General features: G+C 40.0%; 1 protein-coding gene across 6 annotated transcripts in view; it reads right to left on the bottom strand.

The window, feature by feature from the left end:
- TMEM131L (transmembrane 131 like) overlaps positions 1-22,912 on the bottom strand; it is a 126,709-nt gene that overhangs the window by 9,222 nt on the left and 94,575 nt on the right. For all 6 annotated transcript variants that reach the window (XM_073341401.1, XM_073341402.1, XM_073341403.1 and 3 more), the window contains 9 exons: positions 22,140-22,282; positions 21,250-21,436; positions 20,203-20,388; positions 17,792-17,941; positions 16,260-16,879; positions 12,417-12,571; positions 10,911-11,035; positions 8,279-8,412; positions 6,892-7,077 (listed from right to left, as the gene is read on the bottom strand). In XM_073341401.1, the coding sequence (XP_073197502.1) occupies positions 6,892-7,077; positions 8,279-8,412; positions 10,911-11,035; positions 12,417-12,571; positions 16,260-16,879; positions 17,792-17,941; positions 20,203-20,388; positions 21,250-21,436; positions 22,140-22,282 (1,886 nt within the window). The remainder of the gene's footprint in view (positions 1-6,891; positions 7,078-8,278; positions 8,413-10,910; positions 11,036-12,416; positions 12,572-16,259; positions 16,880-17,791; positions 17,942-20,202; positions 20,389-21,249; positions 21,437-22,139; positions 22,283-22,912) is intronic.

Here is a 22,912-nt window from a genome sequence, read left to right as displayed (position 1 = left end):
CCCTGCCCTGCCCCTGCTCACTCCATTCCCCCCACCCTCACTCACTGGCTGGTTCAGGGAGTTGGGGTGCAGGAGAAGTGTGGGCTCCAGGCTGGGGCCAGAAATGAGGGGTTCGGGGTATAGGAAGTGGCTCCAGGCTGGGGCAGAGGGTTGGGGTGTGAGGGCTCCAGCTGGGGGTCCTGACTCTGGTGTGGGGATGAGGGGTTTTGGGCACAGGAGGGGACTATGGGCAGGGGCAGGGGGTTGGAGTGCAGGAGAGGGTGTGGGCTCCAGGATCGAGTTTGGGTGTGTAAGGGGGCTCACAGCTGGGGCTAACCAGACCTGCCAGGGTCCCTTTTCGACCAGGTGTTCCGGTAAAAAACCAGACGCCTGGCACCCTATGAATACACAGAAAATTATTCCAGAGATAATTCATCTCATTAGGTCAGAGGCACAGCTAATCTTTCCTGACTCTGAAGCCAGGTCTGTTGATATGTTTTTACTCAGACACTAAATTATATTCATATTATTCAAAATAGCATTTAGAGACATGAAATCAATTTTTCCATCTCACTAGAGAACATTCAATATAAACTATTTTTAAATTCTGTTCATTATTAATGCTGCAGCAAGCTACCTGTTACTAATATTATTGGTCTAAGGATTTTCACTGTTCTTTTTAATATGGCACAGCAAAGAAGCATAATTGTGCCTTCTGGTGTTTGTGACGTGCTTTGGGCTTATTGCCCTATACAAGCACATGATTCTGGGGTATTTTCTGTAATTTTTTGAGCTGTACATCTGTGCACTTTCTTAATTACCCACAAACAAATATCTTTTCACTATTTTGCCACTTACAGATGTAGGTCATGTATATTATAACACATAACATATCCATTGTTCCACATGTAACAATAATCTAAAGGTAAGGACTAAATTAAAATGTGGGCAGAGTTAGTAGCTTTCAGTTCTGCAGTCTTCCCAAAAGTGACTAATTGTACAGCTTCCTTAATTTCTGATGTGGTACTTTTTCAGTTCACTTCCTCATCCACATTTTCTCTTTCCCCTTTTGCTTTTAGTGTTGATGGCTATTTTCTCTACTTTCTCAGGTGCTTTTACTCTCATATGTTTTAGTTCACATTTGGATTTGTATTACTCCTGCCTAAACTAAGGTCTATGAAGCACTTGCAGGTAATCTGTGTAGAAGGGGCTGGTCACATGCTGTATACTCTTCTCCCAGTATCAAGTTGCTTATACAAGTGCCTGATCCCTTCAAAATGAAGAAGAGCTGAGAGATCTGTAGAAGAAGCTAGAAACAAAAACAAAAAAAAGGGGGGGGGGATGGGCAGACAAGCTGCCTCTACTAGGGGCTGCTGCTAAAGAAAAGGAGGGGAAACAGGAGCTGTCCTCAGGAATCAGAGCCACCAGTGAGATGGAGCTTCCAGATAGAGAGGAATGTCTGGGGGAGAAGGGAGAAGAAGAGAATGAAGTGGCTGGGAAGCAGGGGGGTGGGACGAGACAGCACTAGGCTGCACAGAAGGCTGTTCAGGGAAAAAAGGAGGGGGATAGGGTTGAAAAGAGAGTGAACATGAGCAACCGAACAGACAGAAGGAGAAGAAATGAAAAGCAAAGTGGACAATGCGATTACACATTTCAGAAGGGACCCCACTTTTCAGCGTCAACAACTTCAGTACATTCCTAATAATACTCCCTCATGTAGAAACACTAGGTAGTTGCCAGGGGTGGTTACCTGGGGAAGAGGTCCACAGGGCAATCTATTAAGACACTGCAGTGCTATAAAAAAGTTTGTGCCTGTGCATAAAACAGGAGTAGGCTTGGCCATACCACACCAAAAGGCCACTTTGTTCCCTCTCCAGTTTACATTCTCGCTCTTTGACTCCTACTTCAGTTTTCATTTAAGAAGGGTTTCTCTCCTACATTCCCCCTCCCTCTACGCAGAGCCCTAAGCATTACAGCTGGAGCCCTTTCACTCCAACTCACCGTTCTCCTGTTCCCCACAGGACGAGGTCACCAGTGTCTGGCAATATCAGACACTTTTAACATAAATCCTGTGAGGCTCTTGTTGTATAATTTGGTTTCAAGTCTCAGGGACTTTTCTTAGCAGGGAACCAAATCACTATGAGGTGGAATACAAAATTCCACAACTAAGTCTGAACTGTGGCTTCAACAACATGGCCCTTCCACCCGCCAGCAAACCTCCCTAACAGAAAACAGCTACATCAAAAGAGAAAACCTGTGCATGTTATTTTTAATCTTTCCTTACTCACTTATGGTAATTAGAACTCCTATAGCAACTTTGCCTGCAGGCACCGCCCCTGCAGCTCCCACTGGCCGCAGTTCCCGGCAAATGGGAGCTGCGGGAGTCCTGGGTGGAGGCAGCACACGGAGCTGCCTGGCCATATCTCCACCTAGCAGCTGAACGAGCGGGATGTCACCGCTTCCTGGGAGCCCCCCGGGTAAGAGCCACCCAGAGCCTGCCTCACCCCGTCCTGTGCCCCAATCCCTTGCTCCCTCCCACACCCAAACTCTGCTGCGGGAGGTGTGGGAGGGGAGACTGCCCCAGCAGCGACCGGTATGACTGGCACAGGAGCCGTCTGAGCTGCCCCTGAGTCAGGTGCACCAGCTGCTGCAGAAGTCAGAGGTCACGGAATCCGTGACCTCCATGACAAAATCGCAGCCTTGATGATAACACATTGACAATTTTGTACGTCACTTTCAATCATTGGATTATATATGTACAAAATACTATTATATTGCAACCAGGCATCTTGAAGTGCCTTGCTAACACAAACGAATGAATCCTAACAATACTCCTGAAGGTACAACAGTCAATGGTTGTTAGACATATTTTACAGAGGGAAAAACGGAGGCCCCTGCTGGCCAACATCACACAGTGAATCAGTGGCAGAGCTAGAAAGAGGAAGGGAGTGCAGACTCCCAGTTCCTTACTCTAATAACTAAAAGACACTGCCTTTCTATGTTAGAACCCAACTGAACTAAATACTACAGATTAGACTGCAAAAAGGCTCAAATCAGTTTGGAAAGGTTCAGACATGATGACAAGTTACTTCTTAACAGTATAGTCTTCTAGGCTCAAAACTAGGCTTTCCCTCCCAAATGTGATACCACATGTTCCTCCAGCCTTTCCCGGTATTCTTAAATGTATCTGAAGCATTTATGAAAAACTTACTTTTCCACCCAACTAGAGCACTAACCGCTGCAGGAGAATGAGTATCATATTGCTGATCAGGCAGAAAGTAAGAGTTTTTCTAAGACTAGTATGACAACAAGAGGACAGAGGAAAGAAGTTCACATGGTTATTGAACATGGAAACAAAAATATATTCATGGTTAAGAAAGAAATTACTAGTGTACTTTGCTAGAACGGGGAAAAAGCAAATATATTTTATAAAGTCATGTTTTACACTACAACCTAAATGTACAACAGACCTGCCTATTACAGAAGAGAAACAGGCAATTCCCTAGAGAAAACAGCATGAATTATCAATGTGTCCCAACAAAAGTAACTTAATAAAAGGTATTTATTCACTTGTGATCTGATGTGAAAATTCAGTGTTCAATGACTTTCAAAGACAGACTATTACGCCTGTATAATGTAATCCAGGAAGTTTTCGGAAAATGTAGGGGACAATTTCCTGGTGCAAGTCCTGGAGGAACTAACTAGGGGCAGAGCTCTTCTTGACGTGCTGCTCACAAACTGGGAAGAATTCGTAGGGGAAGCTAAAGTGGATGGGAACTTAGGAGGCAGTGACCATGAGATGGTCGAGTTCAGGATCCTGACACAGGGAAGAAAGGAGAGCAGCAGAATACGGATCCTGGACTTCAGAAAAGCAGACTTTGACTCCCTCAAGGAACTGATGGGCAGGATCCCCTGGGAGAATAACATGAGGGGGAAAGGAGTCCAGGAGAGCTGGCTGTATTTTAAAGAATCCTTATTGAGGTTACAGGGACAAACCATCCCGATGTGTAGAAAGAATAGTAAATATGGCAGGCGACCAGCTTGGCTTAACAGTGAAATCCTTGCTGATCTTAAACACAAAAAAGAAGCTTACAAGAAGTGGAAGATTGGACAAATGACCAGGGAAGAGTATAAAAATATTGCTCGGGCATGCAGGAGTGAAATCAGGAAGGCCAAATCACACCTGGAGTTGCAGCTAGCAAGAGATGTTGAGAGTAACAAGAAGGGTTTCTTCAGGTATGTTAGCAACAAGAAGAAAGTCAAGGAAAGTGTGGGCCCCTTACTGAATGAGGGAGGCAACCTAGTGACAGAGGATGGGGAAAAAGCTAATGTACTCAATGCTTTTTTTGCCTCTGTCTTCACGAACAAGGTCAGCTCCCAGACTACTGCACTGGGCAGCACAGCATGGAGAGGAGATGACCAGCCCTCTGTGGAGAAAGAAGTGGTTCGGGACTATTTAGAAAAGCTGGACAAGCACAAGTCCATGGGGCCAGATGAGCTGCATCCGAGAGGGCTAAAGGAGTTGGCGGATGTGATTGCAGAGCCATTGGCCATTATCTTTGAAAACTCATGGCGATCGGGGGAAGTCCTGGACGACTGGAAAAAGGCTAATGTAGTGCCCACCTTTAAAAAAGGGAAGGAGGAGGATCCTGGGAACTACAGGCCAGTCAGCCTCACCTCAGTCCCTGGAAAAATCATGGAGCAGGTCCTCAAGGAATCAATTCTGAAGCACTCAGAGGAGAGGAAAATGATCAGGAACAGTCAGCAAGGATTCACCAAGAGCAAGTCATGCCTGACTAATCTATTTGCCTTCTGTGATGAGATAACTGGCTCTGTGGATGAGGGGAAAGCGGTGGACGTGTTGTTCCTTGACTTTAGCAAAGCTTTTGACACGGTCTCCCACAGTACTCTTGCCAGCAAGTTAACAAAGTCCATGGGCTGGATGAATGGACTATAAGGTGGACAGAAAGTTGGCTAGATTGTCGGACTCAACGGGTAGTGATCAATGGCTCCATGTCTAGTTGGCAGCTGGTATCAAGTGGAGTGCCCCAAGGGTCGGTCCTCGGGCCAGTTTTGTTCAATATCTTCATAAATGATCTGGAGAATGGTGTGGATTGCACCCTCAGCAAGTTTGCAGATGACACTAAACTGGGAGGAGAGGTAGATACACTGGAGGGTAGGGACAGGATACGGAGGGACCTAGACAAATTAGAGGATTGGGCCAAAAGAAATCTGATGAGGCTCAACAAGGACAAGTGCAGAGTCCTGCAGTTAGGACGGAAGAATCCCATGCACTGCTACAGACTAGGGACCGAATGGCTAGGCAGCAGTTCTGCAGAAAAGGACCTAGGGGTTACAGTGGACGAGAAGCTGGATATGAGTCAACAGTGTGCCCTTGTTGCCAAGAAGGCCAATGGCATTTTGGGATGTATATATAGGGGCACTGCCAGCAGATCGAGGGACGTGATCGTTCCCCTTTATTTGACATTGGTAAGGCCTCATCTGGAGTACTGTGTCCAGTTTTGGGCCCCACACTACAAGAAGGATGTGGGAAAATTGGAGAGAGTCCAGCAGAGGGCAACAAAAATGATTAGGGGACTGGAACACATGACTTACGAGGAGAGGCTGAGGGAACTGGGATTGTTTAGTCTGCGGAAGAGAAGAATGAGGGGGGATTTGATAGCTGCTTTCAGCTACCTGAAAGGGGGTTACAAAGAGGATGGATCTAGACTGTTCTCAGTGGTAGCTGATGACAGAACAAGGAGTAATGGTCTCAAGTTGCAGTGGGGGAGATTTAGGTTGGATATTAGGAAAAACTTTTTCACTAGGAGGGTGGTGAAACACTGGAATGCGTTACCTAGGGAGGTAGTGGAATCTCCTTTCTTAGATATTTTTAAGGTCAGGCTTGCTAAAGCCCTGGCTGGGATGATTTAGTTGGGGATTGGTCCTGCTTTGAGCAGGGGGTTGGACTAGATGACCTCCTGAGGTCCCTTCCAACCCTGATATTCTATGATTCTATGATTCTAATGGTTTACTGCTAGTTCATGAGCTTTAATTCACACACAATAATACTGACTGGTTCACTGCCTGTATGAGTTCTTGGTTTGCCAGGTGTGTTTCCTTCTTTCCACATTTATAAGCAGCAGCATACATGCAAACTTGAATTTGCTTTATGCTAAAGGACCCCACACTAGAATTACTGCCAATGCCACAGGCATTTATCACTAAAACAGGTCAAAGAAAGCACAGAGTATCATGGCAACCTGAGTCACTAATGCATTCACCCTAAGATACTCTCGCAAAATGATTACATGTTTTAGACACATTTAATAAATAGGAGACCATTTTTCCCCATGAAGGAGCACAAAAGGTGTACAAATTAATGGAGGCAACTAGATGCCTTGACTAGAGCATTAGGGAGCACTGAATGAATTTTGAGGTTTTCTAATGTTTGCAAGGAATTTTCTAAATAATATGTTTTCATATTGAAACAGTCAAATAGCACATTTTCAGATGCAGGAAAGATCTCAGCTACTTCAGAGTGTGCACAGGTCAGGTATTTGAGTCCTGGATCATTTCTAACCTATAATATTATAATGGTTATGGAACAACAAATACCGCAATTCTGCATCTTGGAGTCTTTTAACTCTAATGTTTGTTTTTAGATTTCCTGAATAAACCAGGTTAACCACGAGTGGATGAATACAAAACCCCTTTGTGTTAGATTTAGCAACTGGTAAAATACTTTCTGGTCCCTCACTCTGTAGAATTCTACCATGAAGACTCGATTCTATTAAGCCATGGCAGCTGGGCAGACTACATAGGCTATACACACTCTCCTGGTCACTAACTATCCAAAAAGAAGATCTACATTCGGCATGTACTTGTGCGTATTCTATTTCCAACACTTACTTGATGGAAGAAAATGCCGGCTAGTAATCATGGGCTTTTTATCTCCATCGGAACTGCTTGTGCTACTCCAGCTGCCCCAGCTACCACGACTGGCACGTACACTTCCTGAAGAACTTCCACAGTCTGAGCTTGAATCAGAGCAAAACTTTTCCAAACAATTCTTCTTAGATCGTTGATAAAAGATTTCTGAAGGAAGTTGAAAAAAAAATTAAAAATATTACATTTAAACTCAAAATTAAATAAAAATTGTTTTTGAAATGTGTTATATTAATCCTTTAAATCTGCTGAGCAGAAACAGGGAGTATTATTTATAGATAGCGTCACTGGCATGTATGGCATTTTATGGGCATACAAGATGACAAAATCCCTGCCCTGGAGGAGCTTACCATCTAAGTTACACCTATAATACAATGGGAAGTGACAACAAACCATGGCCTACAGGGGCTGAGACAGGTGGAAGAAATGGGAAGTGCATACTGCTCTTTAAGCAGCATAAATTTTATTGTAAACAGAGACCTTATATAAAAGACCCTGGGAACATGCACATTAAAAACAAGAACAAACCTAATTGATAACTCAGTAGTGAACTATGGACTTTCCCCTTCTCCTCATTTTAACAAGAATAAGAACCACCACTATATAAACTCATTTATCTTCTTAACATACCCTCTTCTCAAAAGCTGGGGAAAACAGATAGACTTTGAGGAAAAGTGAACAGGCCCTGGATCTGTGGACCAAGGCAGGAAACAAGGTTCAAAGTTGATGGTTATTCACTGAAAATGCCCTACCCATACCCCACCTGATGCTCTTCTGGGGGCTGTTACTTTAACTGATCTCAGGTAGGCATGCTAGATAGGCATGTCCCAAACAGTTTAATGCAGTGTTGTTCCCAGGATATCAGAGACAAGGTGGGTGAGGTAATATCTTTTATTGGACCAAATTCTGTTGGTGAGAGAGACAAGCTTTTGAGCTTACACAGAGCTGACCTAAAGAGAGCTCTGTGTAAGCTCAAAAGCCTCTTTCTCTCACCAACAGAATTTGGTCCAATAAAAGATATTACCTCACCCACCTTGTCCCCCAAACAGTTTAAGACATTATAGTTTCATGCTCTGACATGTCTTCTTACCTTGACTAGGGAGTATTGTGGAGGAAATGCATTCAGCCCCTCAGACAACGAATACTTTTTGGTATTTCTTGGCATCTCAGCAACCATGTTGACTGGCTCCCAGAGGAGCTACATATAGCCCTCATTGGCCAGGATGGTCACATTAAGGGGCCCATGAGGGCAAGGGAAATAGAAGTCCCCAAGGGAAGGAATCAAAATATTGTGGTGTCAAAAAACTACACATTACTTTTTCCCAATGCAATCCCAATAATGATTACATACCTGTTTCTCCCTGTGTAGACAAGTTCCCAACTTTTTGGTCTGTTTTACAAGTTTCCCTTATGCCAATGTTAGTTCTTAGTTCAGGCCTTTCAAATTCACTGCACATACGCTTCAACTCATTCTGTTCAGGAACCCTGAAATAATCACAAACCAAAATGCGTTTACATTTTTAAGTATCATTTCCCCGCTTCCAATTACTAAACATTTTATTAGCAACTCTGTCAAGGCAAGATCTTGAGCTGGGAACAGTCTCAAAACTCTTGTTCCTCAGGTTGGCTGGGTCTGTGAGTGAGACAAAGGTGACAGATACCTTCAGAGCTCAGACAGGACAGTTTGGGTGCAAAAATTGGCCGCATATTTCCAACAACTTGGAAGCTCACCAGAACTATCACGTGCTTCTTTACAAACATTGTCACACCTTCCTCTCACTGCCCCCTACCTGTGAAGCACAAAGTGATCCACAAAGTCATTACCCTCTCCTCCAAGTTGTTCCTCAAAACACACTTCTCCTCTGATGCCTACAAGAAAGTATAGGTTGAGGGACAGTCTGGGATAGTTGAAGTATTGTCACCCTTTTTTTAAATATAAAGATTGTATATCTTCCAAACAATCTCTCCAATGCTATATATTGTTTGCCTTCCTAGACTCCAATCTTGCAATCAAATCCACTGAAATCAAAGTATTTCTGCAGAGCTGTAGAGTCTGCCCAGGGGGATATGACTGCAGGATCAGGGTCTAAAATTGTTAGTTCCTTGTGACAAGGACCTAGATTTCCAGTGCACCCTGAACCTGATTTGGGCTCCTGAACACTAACACAATAGATCATCATCATCAAAATAATAAGCAGAAGAAAACCCACAACTGATTCAGGAAATATTTTTCTCTTTTCAATTCTTAGCTAGTAGGAGCCAACATTTCTTGATCTAATACATTATCAGTCAGATCCATGTTAAGGGAAGCCCAAAACCAATCAGGTGGCAGGGTGAATGCAGAATAGAACTACCCTGTGGAAACATCAAAAATTTGTTATCTTTAGTATTATGTATTTCAGGACTAGTTTGACTAATATTGGAAATGACAAACATTTGAGTTATTATTTTTATGGAGAGTAGATGGCCACATTTTAATGCCTAGAAAGCAATGATTGTTGAAAAGTAAATAAATGAACCAGTAAGAGAAATAATGCTAGACAAACATTTCCCTTCCATTTTTGTTTTTCTTATCTACACAGACCTTGATCCTGTGCTGAATTCTATGTATTGTGAGTAGACTGTTATGCAGGATTATCACAATGGTCCCTCGTGTTCTGGCTTTACAATTGGTTTTGTCTAGTTACACTATTTAAGAGTCCGTTAAGTCAATTTAATTCTTTTCAGGATTGTGGTCTTAAAATCTAAGCTGTTTGGGGGGAGGCACTTTCTCTTATTGTATTTTTGTACATTGTCTAGCACAATGGGGCCCTGATTCCAAATGGCATCTTTAGAAGTACTGTAATAATAATTTAATAATGATAAACAACAACATGAAATAATAGGAAAAGCTTACAATTAATTGACTCTTAGAAATTATTGAAGTAAACTTATAAAAAAAGTTTTAAAAATATTTCTCAGGATCTTTTCATATTTCTGTCTAATATTCTGATCTAACATTCCTTTAAATTACCACAACACTTGGCAACAAACGACAAAGAAGTCATTTAGTCTGAATGTCCCAGGTATCCCAGACTTCCTCTTTTAAAAGTTTATTTTTAAATCACTACACTTCATTGGAGAAATGCTGGCTTCTTCATAAAAAAAAAATTCTTCTCTTCCTCTTTATACTATATTAGAAGATAAAATTGCTTCCAACTAGTTAAGAGATGATCTGATTCACACGAAGTTGGAATCATTTCATAAGATTTTTCTTTGCTGCAGACAATACATTCTGGATTTTATCCACTCGGAACAGAGTGGAAAGGAAACTAACCATTGGGAGTTTTAAAGCAGGCAAATTTCCAGTCTATAAGGAGAAGCAATTAAATACTGACCAGGATGTAAATTCAAACTCTCACATTTCTCCATTGCTTGTTAGTTTAAAGTCTGTCTACAGAGGACATACGTGTTCACAAAAGTGCAGGTGTACCATATTTTGCGATTATAAAATTAGCATTATTTTATTTGTTATCAGGCATATAGATTTCTGGGTGATTTGTTCCTTTAATCTGAAGTGCTCAGCAAGAAACATTTTACAGCTCAAGAATAAATCAAAGAATGAAAGTAGTGACTTCCCCATGAAAATCCTCCCATTCTCTGCAATTGAATCCTAAACGTGGCCCTGATTCTGCAAAGAGATCCATCCAGGTGACCCTTTGCAACCACAACAGGTCCCACTGAAATCAACAGGGCACCTTACAGATTGCTTTGCAGAATGGGAAGTGTACCTATATACACGTGGGCACACACCCATTTTCCTATGTAATATAGTATAGTATGTATTAAATACGACCGTTTTAGCCCTGGATTGTATCATCATACAATAACCTGCATACTGTACTACACAAAACCTAAAGAGACTAAAAATGCAGAAACGAAAGCATCTCCAGTTTCAACATGGCATAATAAAAATGGTGATTATCCGAGGACGCAGCACACACCTTGGAGATATATTGACATTCTTTTTCTTGTTTTTTCTAGATGTTCTATTTCTATTCCAATTTATATTTGATAAATTGCCTTCTCTTTTATCCTGAGATCTCTTCCTCCTGAAAGCATCTTCTTGCTGAAAAGGTAAAAACATGAACTAGTGAGACAACGTTTCTATTATCAATGAAGTAACCTTGGTAAATTCATGTCAGTGGTTTTATCTAGGCAAAGAACATTCACAAAATGACACTCTTAGTGGAAGATTTAGTGCCACTTTCCAAGATCACCACTTAATCTACCTACCCAAGATTCAGACCTTCATATCACTGGTAAATGTTGAGAGATAAAAGTTTCTGAATCCCCAATGTGCTAGCATTTCCCCCCTTTCCTTTCCTTTCCTGCCCTGCCCCTGAGCAAAGTAGGGAGTGCAGAGGATGATAGGGGAAAATGTCTATACAATTCTTAATGGACTAAAAACTAGAAACATCTGCCTGATTTGTGATCAGCTTGTGGGAGAGTTCAGCAGCAATAAATTCTCTCTTCCCTCACCTATTGGTGGTGTCCCCTCTGTTTATTTGACATACTACTGAAGAAATAATGGGGATAAGTAAAACAGAAAATATTAATAAATTTAAGTTTTAATTTATATTGGACTTAAAACAAAATAGACCACCACCAGAAACACATAAAAGCGGCAGAACATGGCCAAAAGCCACTTATAACTGCATTAACATTTTCTCAAAACAAGACTAGGATCCAGCAAATGTTTTCAATATGTGCTCCGGAAGTACGATATGTAATTTATTATAAAGCTTTTCGTGAACAGATTAGATAGAACCCATTTCTGATTCGGCCCCCTGCTCTATCAGTGAATTTAGGAAGTCACTTAAACTCTCTGTAATGTAAATACAATACTTAGTGTTTGTAAAGCTTTTGAAATCTTTGGACAGAAGATGCTATCTTGCAGGTTTCTGGTTATTATTACTATTTAGCAATTTGTGTAAATGAATTCATCTTTTGTCATGCTCAAATTCAGTTTCTGGCACAGAGATTAGTCATAGGTTCCAAGGCTCCTGTATAACACAGGCCACAGAACTTCCCCAAAATAACCAGAGTGAAAGACAGCAAGATAGCTCTCTAACAAGGGTCGGAGGAGGGAGTTTCCGCACAACACTACTGATGCTGACACTTGGTGTTAGATTTAAGTCAGATGGTGTGAGAGGGTGTGTTTGTGCCTGCACTAATATTAATTACATGGAAACAAATGCGTTTGTGATATAGCCCACATTACATATAAAGCCTACTTGTGAACTCCACCAAAACGTTTTGTATCCTTTTATAATCCAGTGTTAATACATAAAACTAGGACACGTAGAGTATCACAACCTGGGGGTTCTACTCATTCATTAGATGATCAGTAAAGTGATTTTAGGATTTATTCTTTACAGAATATTTCTCTCTCTCTTTTATTTTAGGCATTTTAAATATGAAACTGAGAAGGATCATTTGATACAAACCTCAACTGAAGCAAGTTCCTGTTTTCCACAGCATGGTGTATCCTCCTTATGTCCTTTACTAATCTTTTTCTCAGTGGAAGGCTTTGTGTTAATCTGCTTTTTCAAAGTCTCACAGTTTTCTATTTCATTCCTGAGAGGCACTTGCTGGTTATTCCCTGTAGTGAAACAATACAAATAGTGTAACTTTGTACATGAGGCTCCCATTCCCTTCCCTGGTCACTCTACCTTGGCCAATTTGGATGCTTCGCAAAACACGACGATTATAAATCATTTTTGTTTTGCTATCCCAAAAAAACAAAAATACAAAAGTTAACACTGCTGTGTAACACTTCTAAAACCAGCTGCAAGAGGCAGTTTTATATATAGCAGTACTAATATACACTTCCCCTACGTACCAACCTTGCTATAATCACCCTACGTCAGTTGGTTCTTTAGTCCCTATGTACAGTTAGAGCCGCACTGGGGGCACACTTAGCTAAAACTCTCATCCAGGCTCTCATCATCTTACATCTCAATTGCTACAACATCCTTTTCTCTGGCTTTAATAAATATAAGCTAGCCCCATTCACATTTATTCAGAATGCTACTGCAAACATCATTCTCTTAGTCCTCTTTTTACATACCGCCACTGGCTCCCCCTTTCTCTATCACATCAAACATAAGCTACTTGTTTTACTTTCAAGGCTCTTCATAGCCTATCCCCACCCTACCTACCATCTCTCATTCACCATTGAGATGTCAGCTTCCACCGCCCACTGCCCCATCAGGCCTCCATAGACTACCTGTTACATTTTCAAACAAGCACACTGGTGCTCTCTCCCTTGCTGCCCCTCCCCACAAACATCCACAAAGCTAGCATCTTGTCTACAAAGGGAATTACTCTGGAAAGGCTGATTAGCTGTCTGATTAGCTGATTAGCTGTCTGATGTCTGATGAGCTCCATTTGTGGATGCTTTTATTCCAAACGATCTTGATCCACTTCTAACACGGATTAAGAAAGTGGATTAAGATAATTCAGAATAATGCACTCTCATTCTGGAATAAGAGCGTTCACACATGGAGTTAATCTGAAATAGTAAATCCGCTTTAAATTCACATTCTGCCTTATTCCAGATTAACTTTCATATGTAGACAAGCCCTTATTCACTATCTTCCTTCAAAACCCTCCTTAAAACTCCCTCTGCTGTGATGCCTACAAAAAACTTGTCCATGGTTAGGCTGCTAGTGGGCTGAGATCACAGTCCATCATGCTGCCAATGTTGCCACTGCTTCCTTATGCTCCCATCTATTTGTCATTATCTGTATGTCGTACCATACTTAGATTGTAAGCTTTTTGAGACAGGGATCTTCTTCTTTTGTTCTGTGTTTGTACAGCAGCTAGCACAATGGGATTCTGGGCCATGATTGGGGCTCCTAGGTGATACGGCAATATAATTAGCAAATAAAAACAACAACAACAACAAGGATGGACTTGGGCGAGGATTTTTGGTTGTGCAACTCTCACCTAGAAGTCAGCCAAGTTTCCCTCGCTGGCCGCTTTTAGGTAACTTAAGGTCCATTTATTCTGTTTGACCTATTATCAGGCTGGTTGGATCTTTTATTTTTAATTTTAACGTTCTGCACTGATATTATTGTACAATACTTAATTGCATTATAAATGCACTGAATTCTTCAGCTGCAAAATATTAAGAAATACAGACATTTGAGACTACCCTGCAACCTAATGACAAGGCTTTTGGCTGCACTGCACATGGCATGCAAAAGGAACAGGAATACTAAGGTCGTGACTATACCACCGATCAAACCGCAGTGCTGATCTTTGGTGGGAAGGGTACGCCCGTCCCAATCTCATTCTTCAGTGCTCCTTATTAGCCTGTTTACTAGCAGTGCCTGCAACCTCTGAGGAACTCAACCCTCCCTCCTTTGTGAATGGCAGCATCACAGTGGCAGGGGCATGGATGAGCATGGAGGGGATAGGGAGGAGTAAAGAAGCATCAGAAAACAAAGCAATGAGCAAGATTAGAGACTGGAGCTGAGAAAACATGTTACTGGTCTTCTAAAAAATGTGTCACTGCTTTCCAAGATATAACACACAAAGTAAATAGTTTCCTGCTGACTTCTTGGTGCCACAAAGATTCTCTATAATTAACAGTCATGAATGTTTCATACTGGTATGATTCAGATTTAATTTATAGTCCCAAACCATCTACAAATTAAACCACAGAACTTTGGACAGCCAGCAAACCCTGAGAATGCCAGGAGTCAAGAAATAACTGAAACAAACAGCTTGTTTGTTTCACTGTTTGCTCAATTTAATTCTTAAAAATTTGATAATTAAGCAACCATGAGAACTCTGGAAATGTTCTATGAAGGAGTTATATTCAAAACAACAGACTTTAAAAAACTCAGAGCTAGTAGGTAAGAAAGAAAATCTGGAAAGAAAATCAAAGGGAAAAAGGAGTTCCGGAGAGAAGTTTCTCAAAGAAACAATATTAAAGGTGCAACAACTGACTATCCCAATGTGAAGGAAAGATAGGAACAACTGTAAGAGGCCAATATGGCTCCATCAGGCTCTTTCATGACCATAAAATCAAAAGGAATTCTACAAAGATACAAATGGTTAAGGATTTACAGTAGGAAACAGCTTGGTTTAGGTATAATGCATGATCTCTCTGAACTGTAACTAAAGATATTTTCCCACGTATTTGGTTACGTTTAAAAGTTTAATCAATTTTTTTCAACTTTATTTAGCAGCTTCTGAAAATATAAACTAGGTTAATAACAACACTGTACCTCTAGAGCGTATGAAGAATTTCAAAGCACTTTATAAATATTAATTAAATTAGTTTGTCAACATGTCTGAGATGAGTAAGTAGTAGTACCGTAAATCCATTTAACAGATGAGGGAATACACGGGATAACTGACTGGGTCAGGGTTAAATAGTTAGTCTGTGGCAGAGCTAGGAACAGAACCCAGATCTCCTTATTCCCAGTCCCATGTCTCAACCACCAGATAGCATAGAGTTATCAAGACTTCAACAAAAACAGACTTGTCAACTGCATATTTGGGATTCAATCAACGGATTTGCTTTTGCCACCGTCTCAGTGAAAACACATGTCCACAAGAAATATTCCTTTGACTTCCTAACCAACATTTCTCCTTAGTGTTCTTGTGCCTCTTCCCCAAGGCTAGTCTTTCAATCTAAAGTCATGAGCTAAACATCTCCTGAGTCTCTGATGGAAATGGCAACTTGTAACTCGTAATAATGTGAGAATTTCCAAATATCCTGGTGGCAGCTTCTGGCCCTTTCAGGTTACGATATTATTACAAAAGCCGGATGCCTAACTTTCAGAAATGCTAAGCACAACTCCAAATGAAGTCCATTTTTTTTTTTTTTAAGATTTAAATAATTTGAATATCTGACCAAGGGCAAACTGTATTTTAATCATATCTGTGATGAAAACATGTTTGTCTCTTAACTTTGTTTTAACCTTTATAAATATTATGGTGTGAATTTACGCACGGAAGCAACTGTGAAGTCTAAAGTTTTATCATATCCATATGATATGAAACTTGCTTTCAGTTTCAAACCTTCCCTTGAAGTTGCATCTAAGCCGCAGCTTTGATTTACAACACAAAGGAATTTTTCTGGCCAGATCCTCTTTCTTGCAAATCTGCATAAACATATCAAAATCAAGAGGCATGAGTAAAATATCCTCACACAGAGGGTGAAATCCTATCCCCACTTAAGTGAAGGAACGTTTTGCCATTGACTTCAGTGGGGCCAAGATTTTCACCCAAGATGACAAATTTCAAAATGAATTATATAAATGGAAGATTACCATTATTTTTCCTGGAAACATCTTGCAATTCTGGCTGTTGCTGAGGTGAATTTGACAAGTGACTTTCGGGTAGCTTCTTAGATGTCTTCAGAGAACAGAACTCCTGTTCTTTGAGCTCAGTTATATCTTCTGAAGTTTTAAGGTTAGTTTCCTTAGGAAACATACATGCTTGAAGATCCTCCTTCAAATCACACTCTGAAGAAGTATTTTTCATGAGAACTGTGTTTTTCAGTGCACTTTCTTCTTTATCCAGAAAGTTTCCTGGAAGAGTTAAATTCTTCTGCAGGTTTACATTTATGCTATTTTCATATTTTAGGTGTAGCCAGTTCTCACTAACAATATCAGTGCAAATGTCCTCTTTTGGTGCCGAGATTTGGTTCTCTACAGTCTGATTCTGCTTTTCATCAGTAGTTGTAATGGCACTGCCAGGTATTGTGTTTGCTTTTTGTTTACTGTAGTAAACTGAACATTTGTGTTTCTTCTGAGAGTGGCTATAGGTTGCTGGACTTCTCTTTGCAGCATTCTGGCTTCGGCTGGATGGAGTGCCTACAGAAAGGAAGCCTTTTCCTTTGCCTTTATCAGAGGTGCTACAGGAATCCATAAAGGTCTTGCAGCTGCCCCTGGATATGAAATAAAGAATTAAGGTGTTTTTTAAATATATATAAAGCCATCATTAAATTACACTTTTAAAAAAGTATTCAATGAGAGGCAGAGAGAAATATTAATGAAACATAAGAACTGGATTTCTACCTTTTTTCGGTATAAAACTCAGGAAGGGGCAATTTACCCGCTTCTGTCCTAACAGAAAGGAGTGCTCACAGTGTAAAGATTTCACTTAATGGCTATGGATTAAATTCTCACCCAAATTGCATACATGGCTCCTACGGTCTCCAAAGGCACCCACAAATGTGTTTCCAAGCGGAGTCAGCCCGAGGTATGTGCATCTTGTTTGGCCGCATAGGGATTTGCATTTTTAATCACATCCAGATTTCAATAATAGCAATGATCCCTACACAAAGGCTCTGGGCACCCTGATATTTAATTAAATATTACAATTTCACTGTGATTTAAGCATGAGCTTAAGTGCTTCGACCAACTCCAATACACGCTCAAATGCTTGAATGAATTAGGACCTAGGTTCAGAGGTCTGATGGCCAACAAAGTGCTTTCCATTTCTAACTTCTGTGACTGTTAAATATGAACATGTAATTCCCATCACATAGTAACAGTACCACAGCAGCTAGGTAGTGTGTTTACATTACCCACCTTACATTTCATTATCTACGTATTACTAACAATACACAAAAGTAGTTATTCTGAGTTTTGTTCATCTGTCATCTGTACAGATTAAAACACCAGAGTGCACCTGATTTTGTCAGAATGCTGAAAACTCACTGAAACGACGAGGTTTCTTGGAACAGTATCTTCCTAAAGGAGTTCACAGTAATATCATAGTACAAAGATTTAGAAAAGGCTATTCTATGTTAAACAGAGTGCAGATGAGAGCACTTCAGGGGAAGAAGAATGTTTACTTGTAGGAATCAGAGCTGATTATATCCACAGGATTGCTGTTTTGCTGTGACGAAGAACTGGGATTTGGTCTCTGTCTTGATTTCATGAATTCTGCTAAAATGTACTGTGCTTGTTGGAAGGCTATTAGAATCACACCCAATAGGGACAAACTGCAAAAGAAAACAACAGGTTTCACTACATGCATGTCTCTAGACTAATGAACAAAACAGATCAATTCCATAGCAAGTATTGTTTTTCAGACTATGTGTTGGTAAATTCCAAACGCAAAGATACCTAACATTAAATTGGAGGAATGGGGTATGGTACAAACAAAAAGTTTCTAGAAGTAATAATTTTTACTCTTTTATTTTTAAGTTTCTGGAAGCTATGATTATTTTATGACAAAACAATTAAACTATTCATTTTACAACAAAAACAAACAAAATTCAAACCTAAAACAACAAGATAATTTGAAGATTGAAGCTAAACGAGGACAGACATATTTTATTTTGCTTAGATATAGCAGAGATCTCAAAACAATGCAAGCTGAACGGGGCATATTGTAATAAACTATGTACTTCACATATATGGGATATGTACACGTATTTGCAGGAAGACAGACAGGATGATCTATTAGATCCCCTCTCACTCAAATGTCTATGATTCTGTGGTGTTATTATTTCATAAGCACTAATAATGCACTCACTGCTACACAAGAGACAAATAAAAAGAGAGTCACTCCCCCAAGCAGCTAACAAGCTAAACTACAGACACCGATAAGACAAATTGCACTCTGGAGGCCCCAGAGGGGAAAAAAAAATCTCTTAAAAAAAAAAATTCTCATGCCTTTCTAGAGTGGATGCTAACATAAAATTTATTAGAAATATCAACCTTCATTCTTCTGGGGTCAGTATTTGAAGTCAAAGGATTTTTTCTGTATGGTATATTATAGCATGGGTGAATTATGGGTAATTTTTTGCTACCTCCTGAAGTAGTCTATATACTATTACTATCAGGAAGCAAAATATGTAGACTAATGGAAAATGGCTCTATTGCTATGTTCTTGCAGCATCTGTTAATCAGGCTTTTTCACTAAAATACTTTTAGTTTGTATACAATGCAAACAGAATTAATTTGTATTTCCAGGCCACAGAATAAGCATGCACTGACATGTTATAGTATTAACATGACATTTACATTCACATCCTATCAATTCTGAAAACTAAGAGTGAAACTATTAGGATTTAAAGATTTGTATGAAAATGGCACCAGAAATCACCTACATTGAGAACAGTTTCTCACTTACATTATACAATATAAAAGGTAGAATAGTGTGTGTATGTGTGGGCACACACAAACGCACACACAAACACAAATTACAGACCCAGAAGCTTATCTGTTGTAAACTGGCATAAATCCACTCACTTCAACAGAGGTAAGCCAATTTAAACCCGCTGAGGATCTGACACACAAAATTAGCTAATGCACATACGCTGAGACACCTTTCCACCACAGCCTCTTCAACAGAATTTCTTAACAAAAATCCACATTAAACTAAAGTATGTTAAAAAAAGAGGATCTGTTTATTTGTTTTAAAACAATGTCGTTAAAACCTATGTAAACCTACCAGAAATGCTTAGGGTAGATTATATGTCCATACAGCTCCTTTTGGTCTGGCTCAGGTGGTGACAGAAACCACCCACATCTACTGCTAGGTATTTCCACAGCATGGAGGAGTGCTCAGTGGGATAAAGTGACTCCTGGGGCCAGAGGTGCTGGAACAATTTGTATAGTGGGGGTGCTGAGAGCCACTGAACCAAACTGTAAACCCTGACTATGATGGAAATCACTTCAAGCCAAGGGGTGAGGTAGCACCCCCACACCCCTAGTTCCAGCACCTATGCCTGGGGCATAAACGAGGCAGGAAGGGGAAACGGCTAATGCTTACTCTGCTCTAACTATCCCCAAGTGACATATGGTCCCATCGGGCTCATATTCACCTAGCACAAGTTAGAACACTTGGATGCAACAGAGAATCTGTCCATAAAATTTATGACTTTACTAATAGCTTAAACAACTTGTATTTGCATCCATGCTAACCATCTATAGTTATCTAATAAAATACTGCCATAGGTGTGTATGGCACTTTCCAGGCAGGAGAAGACATGTTCTTTCCCCAAGAAACTTAAAAGTTATAGGTCCAATCCTGTAAAATCCTGAGCATCCTCTATGTTCAGCACCTAGGTCTTTGAATCAGACCCTAATTACACATCATGACATTACACATTTCTCTAAAACTGACATTTTATATAAAGGTAGCAGCTGCTGACATGTAACTCAAAGAACCAAAAGCAACTATAAATCTTTGATTGATTTTCTTTTCTTTTTAATTTGGGTGAGGAGTGCACAGCACAAGAAGCAAGTATATTACCTAACAAAGAGAACTGTGAGCCTCCAGAAAGACTCTTCCCAGCTAGGTCCTGGCACCACATCTGCACACAAGGGTAACAAATGGTGAGGAAGGGTCACGTTGAGTGTGAAGTGGAACTCTACATCAGCAGCAGTCACCAAAGTAAGCTCACGGATTACCCACGAAGAAGTAAAATCAGGGGTAAACCTGTCAACAAAATAAATGAGGCCAGTGTTATTTTTCTATAGTAAGATTTAGTTTTATTAAGATGTCATTGATTTAAAAATACTAAACAGTGATCATAAACAGCTTCTAATTTAATATGAAAAAAAGATGAGAGACAGCTGCTTGCTTCAAGATTGCCTCCTGCTGACCAGTTTATGTAGTGATGTTAACAGCTACCTAAGAGAAGCACTTGCCTGCCTGCTTTACAACTGTAATTGTGTTGGCATTCTCTATGTGATACACTATAAGATATTATTTAATTTTGATGTTTCCTCCTAGAAAAGGAGAATGGATAATCAACAAATACTAAATGAAATTCTTTGTACAATGCTAAAATGTACAGACAGTTGAGAGTGCACTGTATTTGCTGTACGTAGACGCACAATTACTGCATTACAATCATATCCCTTTTTCCTTGTTTTTAAAATCTTGAGTTACACTTGCATGGACATTAGAAAAAATATTTAAAATATGTATTGGTAGAAGCACCTGACTAGCTGGTACTAATGACTGTGATACGCATAGAAAATCAGCAAACAAATGATAAAACAATGAAAAAAAAAAAAGAAAATATATGTTGTTCATTTGTCCTGACAACCATTCAACTTTAATTTAGTAATACTTCACAGTGTAGTAATAAAAATACCATAGTATGCTTTGTAAAAATAATCTAATTTTACTATAGTACTAGCTTTTAATGTAACATTACTGAAAAGAGGAGAGCTTTATATGTCTATTCAAAAGAGACTGAGCTTCTTCTGTGGACTAATGAGGTGAGGTTCTTCTGCCATTTCAAATTCACACTTACATTAACTAATTTCTTGGTTAACAATCAATGCTTACACAATGCTGATCTCCCGCGAAGAGTTCTGAGCCAGGAAAAATTCCTGACAGTCTAACACTTCAAACCCATATCCTTGGCAACTGTACCCATTAATCTTCATAGATGATACAGTTATAGGAAGAGGCCCAATATTCTCCACTTTGAAATTCTTTGTGATAGATAAAATTTGCTTGCTGTCTTTCAATTCTAAAGGAAACAAAATTAGCATTTAGTAACTACAAAGCACAGAGAGTAATTTTACTTTTAATATTATTTTAGAAATTACTGCTTATAGTTCACATTATTTTACGATGTTCCAAAACTGAGAGTTAGATTTTTCATTTGATAAATTGCATTCTGCAGTAACATACAACAGAATTTGTAAGATCATCAGGCTTGTGTTATGACAAAACAGAATCTGCATCTGTTTTACTACTGCACTGTCCAGTTTTATTTTGACAAATTCTATTTCATTAAATGCTGTAGGAGTATTAATGATAGGAAAAAAATAACAAAAAACAAATTAATTTCTATGCTGCTCCACATTCTTTTTACTGATACCAAAATATTGTCCAAAATGCTTTTTACTCAACGCATGAAGTGTTCTTTATCATTATGTCTACTGTCTGCACTAATATATATGGAGGTGATTTCTGAATTACAGGAAGGTAGTGGGGGGCATGCTTGATGGAAATGCTTTTAAAAGATGATTCTCTGACCATCTGGGCTTTTTTGTTGATGTCAATACATGTAACTTACAGAATCCATTTCAGCCATCACAGCTAATCAAGGTTATGATTTTTCCCCTTTATGCTATTTCTGTGTAACACCAGCATCACTACAGTCACAAGCTAAATGGAGCATAGTAATGCGTTGTTACAGGATCAGAGATCTGTTTTTTGTTACTCACGTCGTCTGCAGTCCATGAGTGTAGCTTCTGGTACCTTAAATCTAAGTGATCCTCCTGCACCTGGCAGTCTTCCACCTACTTTTAATAATTCTCTGGCTCCAAAGCCTTCTACGTTGACCACATCCAGAACAGTCAAGTTATTTCTGTCATAACATGAAAACCATGTAATCAGCTCTTGATACAGAAAAGATAACTCAGCAAAACAATCCCACTTCTATTACCATCTTGGTGCAAGTCCATCACAGTTCCCACCTCAGCAGCTGCAGAGGTCACACAGCAGCAGAATCAGTGTGCACATTGTGGATCAAATTCACGCCCATTCAGCAGGTCAGCCCAAGGCCTGTGCACCACTGAAGTCCCATTCAGGCTTTCCGAGCAGACGTGATTTTCACCCCCTGTGCAGTGCAGAGCCAAATTCCATGGAGACCTTCCCCAAGATAGTGCACATGGAGCAGCTGGGAGCTAGAGGGTCTGCCACTGGATAGCAGCTGCTTCAACTGGTGAGAAGGGTGGGAAAAATTCCTTCCTTCTCTGCACTCTCTTCCTGCAGAGATCCCAGTACACAGCCTGCTATTTAGGCTGGGCTCTGGGTCCCTGGATTGGTCCCATAAGAGCCAATGTAGTCTACTTGATCACACTACTAACATTATTTGGATTCCTAACATCAAGGAGTTAGATGAAAATCACGTTTTAGTGATAAGAACAAAATTAATAAACCTCTTCTTCTATAGTCACAGGAACAAAACTGATGGGAAATCGAAGGTATTATTCTG

Source organism: Lepidochelys kempii, chromosome 4 (genome assembly GCF_965140265.1).
Source record: "Lepidochelys kempii isolate rLepKem1 chromosome 4, rLepKem1.hap2, whole genome shotgun sequence".
NCBI classification, from domain to species: Eukaryota; Metazoa; Chordata; order Testudines; family Cheloniidae; genus Lepidochelys; species Lepidochelys kempii.
This window is presented reverse-complemented; position numbering and strand designations above follow the sequence as displayed.